The 19,575-nt window shown below is 40.9% G+C and overlaps 2 protein-coding genes across 4 annotated transcripts; both read right to left on the bottom strand.

Annotated features, from left to right (window-relative positions):
- Nucleotides 1-737: 737 nt before the first annotated feature.
- Nucleotides 738-4,000, bottom strand: LOC106710372 (dual specificity protein kinase Ttk). 2 transcript variants are annotated; one of them, XM_045686404.1, is made up of 7 exons: nt 2,776-4,000; nt 2,354-2,499; nt 1,918-2,078; nt 1,568-1,785; nt 1,334-1,481; nt 1,076-1,255; nt 738-1,045 (listed from the first exon to the last, which is right to left on the bottom strand). In XM_045686404.1, exons 1-7 carry the CDS (start codon nt 3,883-3,885, stop codon nt 1,029-1,031), a joined length of 1,980 nt encoding a protein of 659 aa, XP_045542360.1. In that variant the 5' UTR covers nt 3,886-4,000; the 3' UTR covers nt 738-1,028. The 2 variants fall into 2 exon arrangements, with proteins under 2 accessions (XP_045542360.1, XP_014357877.2); XM_014502391.2 differs by having other exon boundaries at nt 738-1,255.
- A 425-nt stretch (nt 4,001-4,425) lies between these two features.
- On the bottom strand, nt 4,426-19,501 carry LOC106707524 (histone-lysine N-methyltransferase EHMT1). 2 transcript variants are annotated; one of them, XM_045685696.1, is made up of 18 exons: nt 18,486-19,501; nt 17,890-18,126; nt 17,763-17,819; nt 17,429-17,550; nt 17,134-17,333; nt 16,638-16,876; nt 15,786-16,003; nt 15,507-15,656; nt 15,179-15,426; nt 14,482-14,645; nt 13,628-13,789; nt 13,108-13,171; nt 12,772-12,905; nt 12,203-12,347; nt 11,585-11,743; nt 5,370-5,603; nt 4,683-4,891; nt 4,426-4,608 (listed from the first exon to the last, which is right to left on the bottom strand). In XM_045685696.1, the coding sequence occupies exons 1-18, from the start codon at nt 19,313-19,315 to the stop codon at nt 4,506-4,508; spliced, it is 3,675 nt and encodes a 1,224-aa protein (XP_045541652.1). In that variant the 5' UTR covers nt 19,316-19,501; the 3' UTR covers nt 4,426-4,505. The 2 variants fall into 2 exon arrangements, with proteins under 2 accessions (XP_045541652.1, XP_045541658.1); XM_045685702.1 differs by lacking the exon at nt 17,763-17,819.
- Between the last annotated feature and the right edge of the window lie 74 nt (nt 19,502-19,575).

The following is a 19,575-nucleotide window of genomic DNA, read 5'->3' on the forward strand; positions in this document are numbered from 1 at the left end:
TTGCTAGTATTGATAACTGAACCATTCACTTTTTACGATGTTTGTCTCAAATTAAACTACTGGTCTGTGTAGAATTAGTTTGCTTACCTTAAGGTATGCGTCAGTGTGGGTCCTGGCTTCCTTCCCTCTGAAATAAGCAGAGGGATAAGAAACTAACCATTGCTGAATTTCAGACTAAAGTTTTACATTGAAATTTTGCATTCAAATCTTATCACTTTAGCATTCGCTAGCTAAGAAAAGTATTGTTGTTTAAATTTAATTATTTTAAAATTATTTATTGTCAAAAGTTATTCACTTCGATACATTTAATTTATATTTTGTATTCACTATTACATCAATAAAATATTATCAAAATGTCATATTGTTTCCTTTGATTACGACAATTTCATCTACCCTTCAAAATTATACATTTTTATGGATAAATTGATAGGATCACTTATTTAAATAAAGCGTTTGAATCTCAAACAAAAATATTCTGGTTTCAGAATAAAAAGGTTGACGACAATTTATAGGGTTAAAAAAAGTTATTTTTTCAACTTTGGGCATCGTACGACGAGCCCGCATTTATTATAAATTACAAAAGTACACAATGACTATAATTTCATATATTTTACAATTACATTATATAATTAAAATATTTACAACTTAGATTATGCAAAGCGTTATTTTGCGCTTTTCTTTACATACCAAGTTAATTTTCAAACGAATAAAAGTTTTTATAAGGTTTATATACTTGAAATAACTCATGGATTAGTGATAGTAGATATGTATAAATAATTTAATTGATACTCGGTCTCTTTTCCAACGCTTGGACGTTATATATAGCGACGTATACTCCTAGATAAATGATCACTGATCACAATTCAAACTTTGACATTTTAGGGTTATCAAAGGATGTATAAGGCATCAGTTATAGCAGCTTTTTTTTACATGACGCGACTTTAAATTGATATTCTGGTAATCAAAGTGCACCTCCTTGGTTTATCTTGTGACGTCAGAGTGCGAGTGAGTAAAGCTAGCTTGTTAGGTTATTGTTGTGCCTCCTTGATGTCAATGTGCTAGAGTTGCGCGCGCTGCAGCAGCTTGAGCTCGTCTTGTGTGAGGTGAGGACGTAACTTTTGTATAAGAGGTGCGGGTAGGGGGCGACGCGCGCCCGCCATATGCCGGAACGACAGCAGCTGCTGCACAGAGGGACGCTCACGCGCGTTGTACGTCAGGCACCACTTCAGCGACGTTATCAGCGTCGGCGGCAAGTCTGCAAATAATAATACGTTGAGAAACAAATAAAAAAACTAAGAACATATTCCTTTTCCAGTCAATATGAAATACTAACGGTCCGCGGGCGGGTAGTCGATGCGATGGTTGGGGTCGAGGATGGCGGCCAGCTTGGCCAAGTTGGGGATGTGCGAGAAGGGCGTGCGGCCGTACACCATGCTGTACAGAATGCAGCCCAGCGACCACACGTCCGATTTGAACGAGATCTGATAATAATAAAAATAAAATTAACATTTAAAAATAGTCATCTGGATGGAATCTATCCCAGCTGATACTATGTAGTGCAGGTTACCTTGATGGGCGCGGCAGAGGCGTCATCGGCGCAGCCGTAGCCACCGGCGCCGCCCATGAGCGCTTCCGGGCTGATATAGGAGTAAGTGCCGGCGGCCTGCGAGCGCACCACGCTGGTCGCGTCGCTGCTGATGGCTGAAGCGATGCCGAAGTCGATGAGCTTCAGACGCCCCGACACCAGCACAAAGTTTGCAGGCTTCAGGTCCGCGTGGATCACGCCTGTATCACAATCAGCTTTCTTTGAATTGCAGAAAACATAATTTAAAAAAATAAACAAGTCCAAGAACTTAATTGGATTAAAACTATAGCATTTTTGTAACATTTACGTGTTGGGTTATATTTAAAGCTCACCCTGTTCATGTATAAAGAGCACAGCATTCAACATCTCCTCCCAGTAGTGCAGCAGCAGCGCTGGCGGCAGGGCGGCGCCGCGGTCACGCAGCAGCGCCGCCAAGTCAGTCTCACCCGCCTCTAATATCATACGTAGCACTTGATTGCTGCGGTCATATTCACTGAAACATCATGATTACAATAAATAAAAAAACTTAAAAGCTGTTTCCATCTTTATTCAGTTGACCTTGAGATGTGCACTGCGCAGTGGTATTCCCCCACATTAGAATTTTTCTGAATTTTTTCATTTTCATTCATTTCATTCAGAATTCAGAAATTTACTATTGGAACGATGCAAAAGCTGTCATCTCCAAGCAATGGCCTATCCATTCATTAATATTATTGAAGTGATCACATTGTTGTTGTTTTGTTTAAAATAGAAACATTAGATACTCACTAATCATACAATCGTATGACTCTTACAGAGTCCTGCAGCTCCCGCAGAAGGCGCACCTCATTGACATAGCCCTTAGCCAAGTCTTGGTCCGACCCCAGATATACTGTTTTCATTGCATATTCACCTGTTGTACCTAACTCTACCACCTGCAATTATGGAAAATTAACACCTAGCATTGACTGCACACAACGTAATACAAGTATGAAATATTATATGCGTATGTTAGGACGGATGGATGGATGGAAGAACGGATAGATGGGTGGATGAATGTTTGTTAGAAGGTATCTCAAGAGCTCTACGGATTTTGATGAAAGTTGGCATAAGATCAGTCTGGAAGGACACATTGGCTACTTATGTTTTTTTTAATTCCGCCCGGAAGGAGTCACGGGCGACAGCTTACATAAAATGTACAATAAACTTACTTTATAAACTTCACTGGAGCCACCTACACCCAACTTCTTCAGCAATAAATATTTTTTATCTTTAACTTGTATTGTGTTAAATGTTACTTTAGTATTATACCCCTTTATACCCTCAGGGTATGAGGGCGTGGGAACACATGCAACAGGCATCAGCCTCCTGTTCAATGGTGTCTCTGGGACTGGTGCTGGAATAGGAACTGAAATTTGTTTAGAAACTGAAGCCGAGATTGGTGTTGAAACTGGTGCAGAGACCGGAATTGGAAGAGAACCCAAAACCGGTATTGAGACTGCAGCTGATGCTGCGACTGACATTGCAGTTGACACTGGGACTGAAGTTACTACTGGGGTTGAAATTACAACTGAACTTGGTGCTGATACTGCAGCAGGAGTTTGTGGAGCTGCCGGCGCCGGTGCAGGTGTAGCAAAAAGATGTGCTGACCTCTGGCTCGGCTTTGTCTGTACTTCATCTTTGTTTTGATCACTAGAGAATAATTCACACCTGACTTTATCTTTTTTGTTTTGAATTACATTTTGAATGAGTGTTTTGCTCTGACTCTTACGTGAAGAGCCAGGGGTAAAGTGGCGAATGCCAGATTTAATTTTCGGTGTTGCACTTTTAAGTTTCTGCTGTTGTTGTTGCTTTAATATTTCTGGAGTTTTTTTGATAGCTGTACCTATTTTTTCCTGCGTTTGAATATTTGTCTGTTGAGGAGTTAATGCAGATCGTTTTGCTGTTTCTTTAGATGGTCCTTGATACAGTTTAGCATTTTTATTGACACTTTGGATATTTCTATTTTCTTTATTTGGGTATGTTTTATTTGACTTTAACCAATTTTCAAAAGTATTTTCTTTGTTAGTAGACCTTAATTTCTTGTCCGATGTGTAGTTGTTGGTTGGTTTTAATTTAGTCGTTGGAGTCGTATATTTCGGAACATTGGGACTTTTCGTAGCAATCGTTTCACAGTCAGAATCATCACTGTCACAAGATGAAAAACTAGAATCAGGTGTAAAGTCCTGTGTCTGCAAAGGCCACAAATTTGCAATCAACGCCGACATGGGCATCGGCGCTAATTTGATGCTATTAATACTGGATTCCGTGTTTTCAGTCATGGTTTACTGTATTCTCAGTTTTTTTACAGCGTGAAACTCACTATAATCAACACATATAGTAAACTTTTATCACAGTATTGGAAAGAAAACATTTATGTGAAAATTTCAAAACTTGACTTATTTACAAACCGTTAAAAACAATTTGAAATATGGTCAAAGATTAAGTTGTCATTTGCCATAGCTAATTGTCAAAGAAAATATAAGCTCGGTTGTTTCATCCATGGCAAAAATAAAAAAAACTTTCAGCAGGTCACATAGCACAGATAATCTTTTTTATTTTTAATTTGTATATATTTTTAAATTAAACACGGCATACACTGCTTGGGACATATCGATCCGTCTTTATATGTCAACTACATAATCCACATATGACAAAGTAAAACATGGGCGACCCAAGGTTTTTTTTAATAAAACAACTATTTTTTTTTCATTCAATAACGTTATATTTCATTTGTGATGAGAATTTATATAAATATTTACAAAACTAATAAATACTGATATCATAGACAAAATATTTACAAAGCAAGAAAAATATGCTTAAAAATACTAAAAAAAAAGCTGCTATAAATGTTTTTAGATATCTTTGCGCCAAGGTATTTGAAAATAGTAATACAAAGTATTTATTCTTCTGTAGACTTGGTGGGATATCTGCAGTCCGGGGCGTCACACTCGCACTTCATGAACTTGGACTTAACCGACCAAAATTTGTCTCCGTAGTCGAAACTGTAAAAAATTAAGGATTTTAGCAGTTATAGTTTAGTATAATAATAATAATTATTATTATTAGGCCATCTTACGTGAGCTCCTCGCCGGCGGCGATGTCTCTAAGTGCGAAAAGAGCAACGTTGGGAAGACGCAGGTCGCGTACATCAGTGAAGACACGCACAGGCGCCAGGTTTGGCCGACAGCTGTGGTTGATGAAGCGCGCTGCACTCCCAAACTGTGCCGCGTCCACGCACAGCTGCTCCGCGACCTCGCCCCCTCTCTCACCCCCACCACCGCCATCCTGCACACAAGAATTTGTTTTCATAGACAATTTTATTTTTATCAATGTTAAAATACAGTATTTTATAGATTGTAGAACAGTGGTAGATTCCGCAACAACAATATTTGTTGGGTGCACGAATTGGTCGGCTCGACCGGTGAAATACCACGACCACACAGAAGACAGGCGTCAAGTGGAGGCAATTCTGCGTACAGTCTGATGAGTGTGGTCCCGGAGGCCTAATTTTAGTCCTAATCCCACCCTTTTCCTAATAGGAAAGCATGGGAAGGGGAAGTGGATTTGACGAAAGAGGGGACGCAAAGGAAGGGGAAATATACTCTTTCTGTGCGTCCTCTTCTCCGTTGATTAAATTCGTTCGTTCCGTCTGCATTTGCAGATATCTATGGGCAACGGTCGCCTCGCTATTTCGGCGAATTCAGGTCAGTTTATCACCTTTTGATATAAAAACATGTAGTAATTAGTCAGCTGTAGTACTAACATCGAGGAGATCCTGCTTGAGGTCCAAAGCGAACATGTAGTGGTCGTGTGCGCGTGCGTCTGCAGCAGTGTGCGGCAGCAGCTCGCCGCAGTAAAGCGCTGCAGGTGCGCCGGAGAGCAGCGGTTGCAGCGCACGCAGCGCCCACCCACACCGAGATGTACGTACTACAGCAACACGCGCACCCAGCGAGCCCAGCTGCTGCAGCCGCGATATCACGCGGTTACCACATGTACGCTATATATAACATACAAATTATCAAAATCATATTTATGTAACATCTCTTTTATTTAATGTCTGACATTTTAATATTAGTGTGATTAGAACAGTACGGAGGATGGAATGATGAAAAGACAAACGATTACATATGGAAAATGAAAAATTACCAACGACAGAACGAAGTTTTAATACAAGCCATCCCCTACATCTATATATATATAAAAGAAAGTCGTGTTAGTTACACTATTTATAACTCAAGAACGGCTGAATCAATTTGACTGAAAATTGGTGGGCAGGTAGCTTAGAACCAGGAAACAGACATAGGATAATTTTTACCCCGTTTTCTATTTTTTATTCCGCGCGGACGGAGTCGCGTGTAAAAGTTAGTTTATTATAATTTTTATTCCCCTTTAAAAGTAGACTTGAAGTAAATTCTATCTATGCGAGTTATTCACTTTAAGCGAAAAACGAATAAAATATTTAAGTATCGAGTTTTTTTTTTATCGATTTAGATTTATATTCTGAATATCATTTTTTTTTTAATTTAAATAGATTTAAACTAGATTAGCAGATGGAATAACTAATGAGATTATTAAGCTAGGTGCGCCCATCTTACTTACACACTTAACCAAAATATTTAACATGGTGCTTACCGAGGGAATCGCCCCAAATCAGTGGTGTGCATCAGAGATAACACTACTATATAAAAAGGGAAACCCGAGTGACATAAGTAACTACAGGCCAATCAGTTTACTTAACAGCATTTATAAACTGTTTGCCTCAATAATACTACACCGGATCGAAAAGGACATAGAAAATGGTCAAACTATAGAACAGGCTGGCTTCCGACCAGGATTTAGCACAATGGATCACATACAAACCATAGAACAAGTAATAGAGAAGTACAAAGAGTTCAATAGGCCGTTGTATGTGGCCTTTGTAGACTATAACAAAGCCTTCGATACGATCAGCCATAAGGCAATTTGGAAAACACTAGAGACATTAAAAATCAATGAAAAATATATCAGATTTTTGCAATACATTTATGGAAACTGTAGAAGCAAGGTTAAACTAGAAAGCTGTGGGGAAGACATAATGATCAGAAGAGGAGTAAGGCAAGGGGACCCCCTTTCACCCAAATTATTCATAGCAGTTCTTGAAAACATATTTAAAAATTTAGATTGGAAATATAAAGGCATAAACGTAAGTTAGTAAGTCGCTACTTAAGCCATCTCCGATTCGCCGATGATATCGTCATCTTTGCCGAAACGGCTAACGCACTGAAATCTATGCTGCACTCACTCAACGAAGAAAGCTGTAAGGTCGGATTGGAGATGAATGCCGCAAAAACTAAGGTAATGACCAACAGCCTCAAGACTCCAATTGAAGTAGAGAGAAAAATTATAGACTACGTAGACGAATATATATACCTCGGTAAACAAGTATCTTTTAGAAATTGTAACAATGATGAGGAAATCCAAAGAAGAGCGAACATAAGCTGGAAAAAATATTGGTCACTAAAAGAAATTTTAAAAGGAGACTATAGCATAAATATGAAGCGTATTGTGGTTGAGACATGCCTACTACCTTCTCTGTTGTACGGTTGCCAAACATGGACTTTTACTAATAATGCTAGACAAAAGATAATAAGAACGCAACGTGCAATGGAGAGGAGCATACTAAACATAAGGAAGATACACAAAATTTCAAGTGAAAACATCAGACAAAAAACCAAGCTAACTGATGCATTAATGCAAGCGCTAAAATTAAAATGGCAATGGGCTGGTCATATATCACGAATGACTGACAACAGATGGACTTTAGAAGCTACAAGATGGAAAGGGCCAGTAGGGAAAAGGAAAGTTGGTAGACCAATAAAACGGTGGGCTGATGATATAACCGAAGTAACAGGGAAAGATTGGTTCACTCTCAGCAAAAACAGAACAGGCTGGAAGAAGATGGAGGAGGCCTTTACCCAAAGTGGGATCCATATTTGAATATAACAGACTAACAATACTAATAACTAAAATAAGTTTAAAACTAACAATACTAACAAAATGCAATTGTAAATATGGAAATAAAAAGGCTTATTATTATTATTATTCCACATATTTATTTCTTGTTTAATTTTATACATTTTTCTTAATAAAATCTTAAACAATATTAAAAAAAATATAAAAAATCTGGATACGTCGGCAGCGGAGCCTTGGGCCCAAGCTACCGGCGGTTAGGCCTCCAGAGACAGAAACTTCCTCACAATGCGTGCCGTGCTCAGGAGTACCGCCTTCTGTGCCTGGCCCTTCACCCACTTACCGAGCGAGAGCCTCTCTAGGTGGTGATCGAGGCTCTTCGCGATTAATCCATTCACGGACAGCACTATCGGTACGATAATTGTTGACTCCATATGCCACATGGCTGCAATCTCGTGCGCGAGATCCAAATATTTTGACATCTTGTCTGTCTCTGCCTTCACGAGATTACAGTCATGGGGAATACTTACGTCAACAATTATCGTATGTCTCGCAGATCGATCTATTATCACGATATCAGGCTTATTGGCTACAATAGTCCTGTCTGTGATAATAGATCGATCCCAGTAGAGCGTGATATGACCATCATCGAGAACTGGCTCCGGTGTGTATTTGTAGTACGGCACCTCTGAAGCGATTAGACCATACTTAAGAGCAAGTTGTTGATGGATTATTCTGGCTACTAGGTTGTGTCTGTGCAAGTACTCGGAGTTAGCAAGGCGAGAACAACCGGAAGTGACATGTCTGAGGGACTCGCCAGGGCAGTGGCACAAACGACAGACATCTAGCGTGCCGTCCCTCATAATGTACTTCCGGTAGTTGTTCGTCTTGATAACTTCGTCCATAATTGCACAGACAAAGCCCTCGGTCTCCCCAAAGAGGTCACCGAAACGTAGCCAGTTCACAGAGGCAGGCAGGTCTACATCAGGCCCATGCAGAGCCCGATAAAACCTGCCGTGTAACTCCTTGCTCTTCCATATATCTAAACGCTCGGAGGTGCTCAACACTGGGTGTTTACGCCAGTTCTCGTTATTAAGAGAGAGCGGGGTGAGCCCCTTATCTACTGACACCACATCTCGATGTATCCCCTCATCGATTTTCAGGAAATACTCCCGTAGATTGTATACCTCACGGTTATGCATGTCCTTAGCATTGAGGAGGCCTCGGCCACCACATTTCCGTGGGATATACAATCTCATAACCGACGATCGTGGGTGATGCATCCGATGTGTGGTCAGCATGCAACGGACCCTTCGATCCAAGATATCCAGCTCTGTTTGAGTCCACCTTAGTATACCAAAGGAGTAAGTTAACGAGGGCATAACCCAGCTGTTAAAAGCGCGAAACTTGTTACCACCTGATAGAAGACTATTTAGGACTTTTCTCAGGCGGCCAATGAATCGTGCTTTTATCAGATGTTTTACATCCTCATCAACAATACCCAACGACTGTGATATACCAAGGTACTTGTAGGTCTCACCTTCGGAGAGGGATCTGAAGGACATACTTTCGGTGAGTTGTAGCCCATCAGAGCTTGCAACTCTCCCCCGCTGTACATACATGACCGCACACTTTTCGACACCAAACTCCATCCCGATGGAACTACTGAACTTTTCAGTTATTTTGAGCAGTTCCACTAGGTCGGTCTTTTTCGATGCGAAAAGCTTGAGGTCATCCATGTATAGAAGATGAGATATGACTTCACCCCCTCTACGAAGCTGAAAGCCCAGCCTTGATTCGTTTAGCAATGTGCTTAAAGGATTCAAGGCCAGGCAGAACCACAGCGGACTCAAGCTGTCACCCTGGAAAATCCCCCGCTCAATCTTTATAAGTCCGTTCGAAATAGGCGCTGCACTCCCAGGTAAAGAGAGTCTAGTAACCCACTGCCGCATACATGAACTGAGGAAAGTACATAGAGTTACATCAACTTTGTATAGCTCTAGTACTCTCCTCAACCACGAGTGCGGCACCGAGTCATAGGCCTTTTTATAATCGACCCAGGCAGTGCAGAGGTTTTTCCTATTTCGACGGACCTGTTGGTTGATGGTCATATCTATGAGGAGTAGTTCCTTCGTACCACGGGACCCAGGCCTACATCCATTTTGAGTTTTGGCCAAAAGATCTTTGAGATGCTTTGTTAATTTTGAGCTCAAAATGGATGTAAGCAACTTATATAATGTTGGTAAACAAGTAATGGGTCTATAGTTCTTAGCTTCCGTGGTACAACCGGACTTGAACAAAAGGTGGGTGACCCCTGTGGTCATAAAGGCTGGGAGACTACCCAGGTCGATGGCAGCCTGGAATTGAGCTGCCAGACAGAAATGTGAACTGTTGAACCATTTGATCCAGAAATTGGGCAATCCATCCGGCCCAGGACTTTTCCAGTTATGAGCCGAACGGATTGCACAACTCACGTCACAAGGTTCTATTGTAATAGGATCCATAACTGGTATCTGTTCACATCCCTGTCCGACAGCTTCAACCCAGTCTGATTCTGTATGATTGACAGACACCGACCATATTCCACGCCAAAAATTGTTTAAATCGTCTGGATTTGGGAGTTGCCTGTCATTCACACCTTCACTAGGTTGCTCCCAGCCTCTATAAACACCCTTTTGATCACTTTGGAAGCGACGATTAAGAATAAATCTGTCCGCTCGTTTTTTGTACCTGCGTATGCGATTCGCCCAAGCGCAGATCTTCTGCTTATAAAAGTCTATGCGTTCCGTGACTCTAAGTATGTAATTATTGGGACTAATATTAGTCCCGGAAAATGCCTGGGTCACAAAACGCATAACTTTCGGCCGAGTATTCCCAGCACGGAAGTTTAATAGTTTGGCTATTAAAGTTCGCGAGGTGTTAATGCGACGTTCAATTCTGGCTTGCCAGGCTGGTTTGCTATAGGTGTGTGGTACGGTTTGGGTATTTTTGATATTAAGTTTGACACCTACCATACGACACACTGCGACAGCCCCGCAATACAGAATAGAGTGTGTTTCTGCTAAGCTACTACTAGCATCAAAATACGGCGCTAGTAGTGCGTTCATTTGATTTACAATAGCCAAACTACCCCTATGAATAGGCAAACGCGGTAACCGCGATCTACTTAATGTAGGGACATCTTTAAATTCCTTAATGGCCTCCTCCAAAGTTCTCCTCATATGCTCATTATCCTGGCTACTTACGTTCTCAGCTATAGTATCACTTGCGCCTACGTTTAACGGTGCTATTGGCGTCGGTGGCCGACTGTCTACACAGTCAACGTTTAGCGGCGCCGTAGGTGCAGACTCCGTGTCCCTAAGGCTGGAACGTATTTCAGTGCGTAGACGGTCAAGAACGGAGTCATCCAGCCGACGCGACCGCAGTATGACCCGCACTTGATCCGATAAGCGCTGAGCCGTGACGGCGGTATTTGGTTGAAGGACCTGAAACAGAGACAACATCCTACCACGATACGCTGTGAGGTTTGTTTCCACCTCTGTTGCCTGGTAATACGCGCGCATGACACTCTCGTTTAGTTCTGAAGTCCATCTCATGCGGCGCACTACACCACCGGTAGCGGGGGCCGGGTGCGGGATGCGTCCCGCAGGCCCCAAGCGTGCCGACGGTGGCCGACCACGGCCCCGCACAGGTCTTCGTGGCGGGGTGGACGGCGCTGGCTCCTCCTCACTAGCGGTCGGGGACTCATCTTCTTCCGACGTTGATGGTATTAGGCTCAGCGAGGTGAGCGCAGCAGGTCTTAGGCGTGCGCATCTCCGACGCGGCTCAATTTTGTCCTCTGAATTATGGTTCCTTATTATTATTATTATTATTCCACATATTTATTTCTTGTTTAATTTTATATATTTTTCTTAATAAAATATTAAAAATTCAGTGACATTTTTCGGTGACGGCCGCTGTTATTATTATTATTATTATTATTATTAAACTAGATTAGACATCGACAAACATTAAATGAAGTTGTGTTACCGCATTGCAGGCGCATGTCTGGTTGCACTCAAACAACATGGGCGGGTCGTGATAAGGAAAGGTGCGCGGCAGACGTCCGGCGCGGTACCAGGCGCGCACACCCAGCGCTGCGCACGCGCACTCGCCCGACACACACTCGCTGCCCTCACATCTACATCCCTATCACATAGACAACATATTTAGCTTAATCAAATACTTATTCAGAGTTAACTTAATAGTAACATACATACATTTTAATGAATATTTTTTAATTTTTTTATTTAAAAAAATTCTTAAAAAAAAAATTTTGAGAGGTGTCAAGGGACACCGGATGGAACGAAGTTCCTTTCTATTAATTAGTGAAGGAACCAATGTTTATTCTATGAATAAAAAACTTAAGTCTTCACAAGAAGTACATTTTATTTCTATGAATTTTCGTTATATATTGTCACGTCGTTGCCATGGTGAAGTAGCGCTCATTCGTCGTTAACATACTATAGCAAAAAGTGTCGTGACAACTTTTCGTAAGAATTTTTTCCGTCTAGCCCCCCTTCACAACGCGCGATAAGGAACTTCGTTCCAATAAATTAAAAAGCATTGAAAATGTATGATTAAAAAAGGTTTTTCTAGGTAGTATACCTGCAGCGTGGCTAGCGCGGTGTCGAGGTGCAAGGGTGTGGGTGTAACGTGACGAGTGACATACGTGAAGTCGTCGGGCGCGGCTATATCGTCCACCTCGTTGATACAAGGCACAGGGAACGGCTCGCGCCCTTTAGATATATCGCTGCAATATACACAATCATTTATATTTATATATAATACAATATACCTTGAATAATTAAAAAAAAAAAATCAGAAAAAATTTCATTTATTTATCAATAGACTGTCTTCGCGGTATTAAAAAAAACTTAAAAAGAAGTTTATATGTTATTCCAAACTATGTTCTACATATGTGTCAAATTTCATCAAGATCCGTTCTCTCTCGAAGGTATCTCTGTAACGGCTCAACGGATCTCTCTGTAATTTGGCATAGACGTAGGTCATAGTCTGGATGAACACATAAACTACGAATTAAGTTCTTTTTTAATTCCGCGCGGACAGGGTCGCTAGCGACAGCTAGTAAATAATACATGGAATGTCCATTAACCTATTTACAATTTAAAAAATAAATAAAATAATTTATTGATACATATAAATAATAGACTTACTTGCACAGCAGTCTACAGCGGACGGGTTTATCTGAGACGGCGAGCGCCATCTGCATGTTGAGGGAGATGGCAGTCTGACACTGACCCGAGCACACCTCCACCGGCAGCTCACCACCAGAGTTCTCCACATCGGTCTGATGATACATACATACATAAACTGCACTCATTGTCTAACCTTACTTTAAAATTCTAATATTAAATTTGTACTAAGTATGCCATATTAGACCAACCGGTAAACATTGAAACAAGCTTTCCTAGTTTTTTTTTATATTTTGGTGAATTATTGCCCAATATTTGTTACATTTTTAAAATTTAATTAATGGTTTTCCAACTCACCCTCGCACCTCGAGCAAGTAGCATAACTACACAGGCGTAATGACCCTGTCGTGCCGCGACATGTCTATTACATAAAGAATAAAAAAAAATTATTAAAAGCATTCCCAGTAACAGTTTTAATTCTACTAACGCCCTGGGCGAGATTACGACGCCCTCTTTTTTTATCCAGCGCCCTGGGCGGTTGACCAACTAAGCCCTAGTCCAGTGTTTCCCAAAGTGGGCGATAACGCAACCTTGTGGACGATAACGCCCCCTTGAGGGCGTTTGAAACTTAGGAGGGAGTGATAAGGGGCCCAAAAAATGGGGGGCATTGTAATTAATTAAAGTAATGAAATTGTGGTTTTTAAGTTTTAGGGCTGAATAAAAATTAGGGTGCTCTGAAATATAATTGATTTTCAAAGGGGGCGGTGAAAGAAATTAGTTTGACAATCACTGCCCTAGACTAATGTCTAATGAACATCCGATCACGTGATAACCGTATTCGATACCCTGATTGGTTGTAATGTGAATGATTACTGACAGTGGTGTGTCTGCGTGCGCGTTGGTGTGCGCGTGCGCATGCGGTGCAGCGTGCAGCAACAGACGCAGTGAGTTCGCGTCGCCATGCAGCGCACACCAGTGTACAACGCCATTGCCCTCAGCGTCGCGCGCCGCAGCATCCGCACCCCACTCCAGCAGCAGACTACATATCACACAAACACACATATATATATATATATACTTGATGATATATATATATAAATTAAATAGCGTCGGTGGCTCAGGGGTTAAGCACTTGATTTGCAATCCGCAGGTCCTGGGTTCGAATCCCACCATGTACCAATGTGTTTTTCGATTTACATATGTACATTTATCCGACGTTCTTACGGTGAAGGAAAACATCTCGATGCTGCACATATCTGAGTAGAAATTCAATGATATGTGTGAAGTCAACCCACACTGTGCTATGGTTGACTATGGCCTAGTCACCCCTAAAATTAGGGTAGACTTCGAGCTCCTCAGTGGGGACGTATAGTGAGCTGATGATGATGATGGTTAATTACAGGTCATAAAAGCAAAAAATGTACAATAAATCTCATGATAACCAAATCTTAATATTAACGATAAAAACTAAAAATTAACACACAAATTACTACTAACTGACTAAATTTTATTTTTAGTCAAAAAAATCCTCATAGCTATATAGAGCTTTCTAGATGAGCCAAGATTTTAATTTATTAATTACGATAATTTTGACAGTTGACCTTGAGCCGCATTTACACTTTAAATTATGTTTTGTGCAGCGAAATACAATGTTCCGAGTTGCTAAGATACATGAATGAGAGAAAAATACATGTTTAATGTACAAATGTATGATGAGCAGTACAATCTGACCTGACGACATCAGGATGGCTGTTCTCAGCGGCCCAGACGAGCGGGGTCCAGCCTCCGTGGTCTCGTGCGTCCACCAGCGCGCGACCTTCCTCCAGCAGCAGCCTGCACGCCGCCAGCCCGCCATGCTGCGCCGCCATGTGCAGCGCCGTCATACCATCAGGACCCTGATACCATTTGATACAAACAGACATCCATATTATTTCAAATACATTATTAATATCTATATATATAAAAGAAAGTCGTGTTAGTTACACTATTTATAACTCAAGAACGGCTGAATCGATTTGACTGAAAATTGGTGGGCAGGTAGCTTAGAACCAGGAAACGGACATAGGATTGTTTGTACCCCGTTTTCTATTTTTTATTCCGCGCTTACGGAGTCGCGGGTAAAAGCTAGTTACAAATATATTGTCTATGGGATGTTTGTAAGGAAAATAAATGTGAATTGACCTATTACTTAATTACCAATATTATAAATGCGAATGTTTAGGTGGATGGATGTTTGTTTGAAGGTATCTCCGGAACAGCTCAACGAATCTGGATGAAATTTGTCATGGATATAGAACATAGTCTGGAAAAAAACATAGGCGACTAATTAAGTTTTTTTTTAATTCCGCGCGGGCAACTAGTTTTTGATATAAAACATTATTAAACAACGAAATATCATAAAATTAATACATTTTTTCTACAAACTTACCGGAAGGTTAACGTCGCATCCAGCAGCTATTAAATATCTGATAACTTTCATCAGATCTTCATCACTCGGCTTATTGACGTCACTTTCCGTTATATCATCTTCTTCTTGTTCTACTTCTTTAATATCTTTGTCTTCTTCTTTATCTTCTTTACTACCGTTCTTTTCATCTACTTCCATTGCTTCTGGCTTTTCTTCATTTTTAACAGTTTCGTTATTACTCTTGGTGGGTTTAGATTTATCTAACAGTGCTGTAAAAAAAATCCAACTGTAAACATAAGACCCTTAGTGACCATTACGTGTCTGTGAGTGTATCAAATATAACAATTACCATTGAGAGCGATGTGCAGTGGCGTGCGGTTGTCGGCGTCGAGCGCGTCCAGCTTAGCACCAGCAAAGTGCAGCAAGTACACGGCCGCGACACGCCCCCAGCGCGCCGCCACGCCCAGCGCAGACTCTAGGCCTTCGCCCTTCGCTGACACTATGTAATTAGAATACAAAAAAAACCGTAGAGAGTCACAGAAAGAGAAATAAAAGCTAGTCTATGTCAGAAAGAAAGTCAAAATTGCTAAAAATACTAAACTAAATCAATCATGTAAATAAAACTTACCAATTTTAGGTATCAACTGTTCTGCCGCCTCTCCAGTTATAATGGCGTCATGTAGTAGTTCCACTTTATCAATGGGCTCGTCCTCTTCCGTGCTAACAGTCTCCTCACACAGCCTCTTCAGGTCTACAGGGGGAGATGGAAGCAGATCCTCGGGGATGACAGGACCTTGCTCAATTAGAGCTGGATTGATCCCACCAAAGCCTATGTAAGCTGGTATTCTGGGAACAAAGAGTATTTTTATTAAAACTACTAACCTGAGCCACCGACGCAACCAGAGCGTCGGTGGCTCAGGGGTTAAGCACTTGACTTGCAATCTGCAGGTCCTGGGTTCGAATCCCGCCATGTACCACTGTGTTTTCGATTTTCGATTTACATATGTACATTTGTCCGACGTTCTTACGGTGAAGGAAAACATCGTGATGCAACCTGCACATATCTGAGAAGAAATTAAGTGATATGTGTGAAGTCAACCAACCCGCACTTGGCCAGCGTGGTTGACTATGGCCTAGTCACCCCTAACTTAGGGTAGGCTCCGAGCCCCTCGGTGGGGACGTATAGTGAGCTGATGATGATGATGATACTAACCATTAGTTTCTGAGACCAAAACATTTGTATAAAACATATCATCATCCCTGTCATTACATTTGACAAAACAGAGATAAAATAAAAAATGTTTTCATCTGAAATTTTGGTCTCAGAAACCCACAAATAATGTAATAAATATAACAGCTTAAGCCATTTGTACAATAAAAATAAATTTTAAAGCAGCACAAGCATAAAGTTCTAACTTTGTTACTAATTTTAAACTTTATTTCTTACAAAAAAAAAAAAGAATAAACAATAGAAACTAACGACTGCTCCCTCTGTTCAGGCAGGTATACTTGCTTGCCACTGCAATGCATGTCGATCTTCACTCTGGCACAGTCCTTGTTAGCGGGCTGCCACAGTACTGCGTGCACACCGCAGTGTGGGCATCCCGCCCCCGCCGACACGCCCCCACCCCCACCCGTCTTACCCTCGCCACGCTCACAGCCCGGGATGCCACACTCCAAGTGGAACAAGTGGCCTTTAGAGCACTGGTAGAAGATACCCTATGGAGTAAAGGAGTCAGTTAACAGAGCTCTTCATGATAAAATTTATAAAGAAATGAAATTTTTCACTTAGTTGAGTGTATTTCAACAGCGAAAATATTCTGTCTTCTTCAATTCCAATACACATATACACTAATTTACATTTAATTCCAAACAATTCTTTAGCACATTTTATTTGTCCTTTTTGCTTAAAATGTCAGTACCTTGGCAATGAACATAAGCATCACATGATATAGTGTATCAATTTCACCGTGTACCTGAGCACAGAATAGTCCGCAGGCGGCGCAGCACATATGCTTCCTGAGCTGCGCAGTGTGCAAGCGGCAGGCGAGTAGATAGGGTGTGCGGGGGCCAGCGCGCACCAGCGGCTGTAGTTCGCCACCACGCCGCGCCGCACTGTGAGAGCAACCCACGCGCACACCGTCCACACTGTCTATCGCTTGGCAGAATACAGGCTCTGTACATAATAACCACAAACAGATGAATAAACAAACAAGCAAATAATTACCAACCAATTAGCAAGTTTTTTTTAAAAGAATTCAAACAACTTGCCAGTAAGTTCATCGGGAGCAGCAAACATATTGCTGGAAGCCTCACAATTGCAGGATGCAACTACTGGATATTCTTCTGGTGGATATGCTGCTTCTTCACCCTCCTCTGGACCGGCTGCATCACTGAATATAACAAAACTTACACTAGAATTTCTTAGCTTGAACAACTATTAAATACTTAGAAAGCAAACATCCATTTATATGTATTTCTAAGTCACATTTTGTTTGTCATATTTCAAGTGCCCACCACGAATGTCTTCCAAAAAGAATTTCTAGTGAATAGATTATAGAAAGTCTGATTGGAAGATACACATTTATGACTACGTAATATTTACCGATCATAAAAATCACTGCAACTATATCTGAGTCTAGACGATCGACGCGGTGGCACCCTGTAAAGAAAAGTCGACATCAACATAGCAAATTTTCATCAGTCAGACCAATCAGTAAAGCAGAACATACTTATTCTCATCATCCCCCATAGACATTGATGACTGATCACTCTCATTGCCATATGATGAACAGAGTCTAGTGGATCGTCTGGGCCGTTCTGTAGGATTCCCACCAGCTGGATATAAGAAATCTTCATCACTGCTATCTTCATCAGCCTCCAGTAACTTGCTGATCACCTCTGATTCATCATCAATTTCCTCATCTTCTTCAATGGCTTCTGCTTCATTTTCTTCATCATCTCCATCTCTGGAAATTAAAGATATATGTAATTAAATTCTATACTTGCCAATATTCTCTGACTCACTTTTAATGGAAGTTTTCACTTTGCTAATTTAAATCACACCATAAGTAAGCATCATCATCATCTGAGGCATTACAGCTATGGGTGGGGCCTGGTAAGTAAATTTCTCCACACCGGTCTACTTTGTGCTTTCTGTGTCCAGCTTTTAACGCCGATATTTTTGAGAACGCACTCAACGTCTTCTAGCCATCTCAACTTTTGCCGACCATGTTCTCTATGTCCATCCCGTTTATTCTCCAACAGTCACATAAATAAGCATGTTCATAATTAATTCAGATTATAATAGTATTATAGTAAAAGTTACCTGTTGCTTGATCCTTGAACCTGATCTTCATCAGGGGTACTGTTGATGGCCTTTAGACCAAGTTTACACAAATGTTTAACTTTTGAATCTGATGATGAATTCTCCCCACCTTCTGACTTGTCTTGTTTTATATCTTCGGAAGGCTTATGACGTTTTACTGCTTTCTTATCAACCACTGTACTCTCTGCATCATAATTCTTTGAATGAACAGACCTCCTAGTTCTGACACCCTCTTCAGTAGTCTTCTCTGGTTGTAACCCAAGTCGTGCATTGTTTTGGGACTCAAGGCCCATTCTCAGTTCCTCGTTGGCTAATATCTTAGCAGTAGGTTTAATTCTTCTTGACAATCTTTGTGTGGGACCTGGAAGAGTTTCGTTATACGACTTTTCTTTTCTGGCTATAGCATTAGCCAGTACATTTTCTGAAAACTCTTTGCTGCGACGCCTTGTTGACCGCTTTGGTGTTGCCAATGAACTATCTGAAGCTTCATCATTCTCTGATACTGACTGACTAACATTTAGGCTTTTCTTAGCACTACTTAAAGTTTCATTATCCTCATCAGATTCCCATTTTGTGCTACGATTTCTATTTGATCGCCTTGGTGAGACCTCTTCATGTTTTTCTTCTGTTGAAACGATTTTCATGTTGCTATTTTTCGCTCCAGACTTCTCAGACCGAAACGTCAACACAATACGTGGCTTGGCGTCTTTATCAGCTTTTTTATCACTTCCAGGATCAGAATTTTCGATTCTAACTGAAACATCTGGTGATATGTCTGCTTTATCGTGTTTTTTCTTGGGGGTTACTGCGTCGTCGTGGTCCGAGTGCATATTGCAGGGTCAAATATTGTTTATAGGTCAAGGTAAACAATGCCGATTCGAAAACTCAAGCAAAGCAAAACATTCTCTGATAATGTTTTTCAACTTGTTTTATGTATGTGTATGGATCAATATCACTTTGTCTTCTTGGTTTTTAATAAAATATTGCACGAATTATGAATTTAACATAAAATTACATTTTAGAATAAATTAACCTTTTTTGTAAAGATGTAAAACAAAAATAAAGCTTTTCTTTTTTAGTAGTTGTCCCA

Source organism: Papilio machaon, chromosome 3 (assembly GCF_912999745.1).
Source record: "Papilio machaon chromosome 3, ilPapMach1.1, whole genome shotgun sequence".
Classification (NCBI taxonomy): domain Eukaryota; kingdom Metazoa; phylum Arthropoda; class Insecta; order Lepidoptera; family Papilionidae; genus Papilio; species Papilio machaon.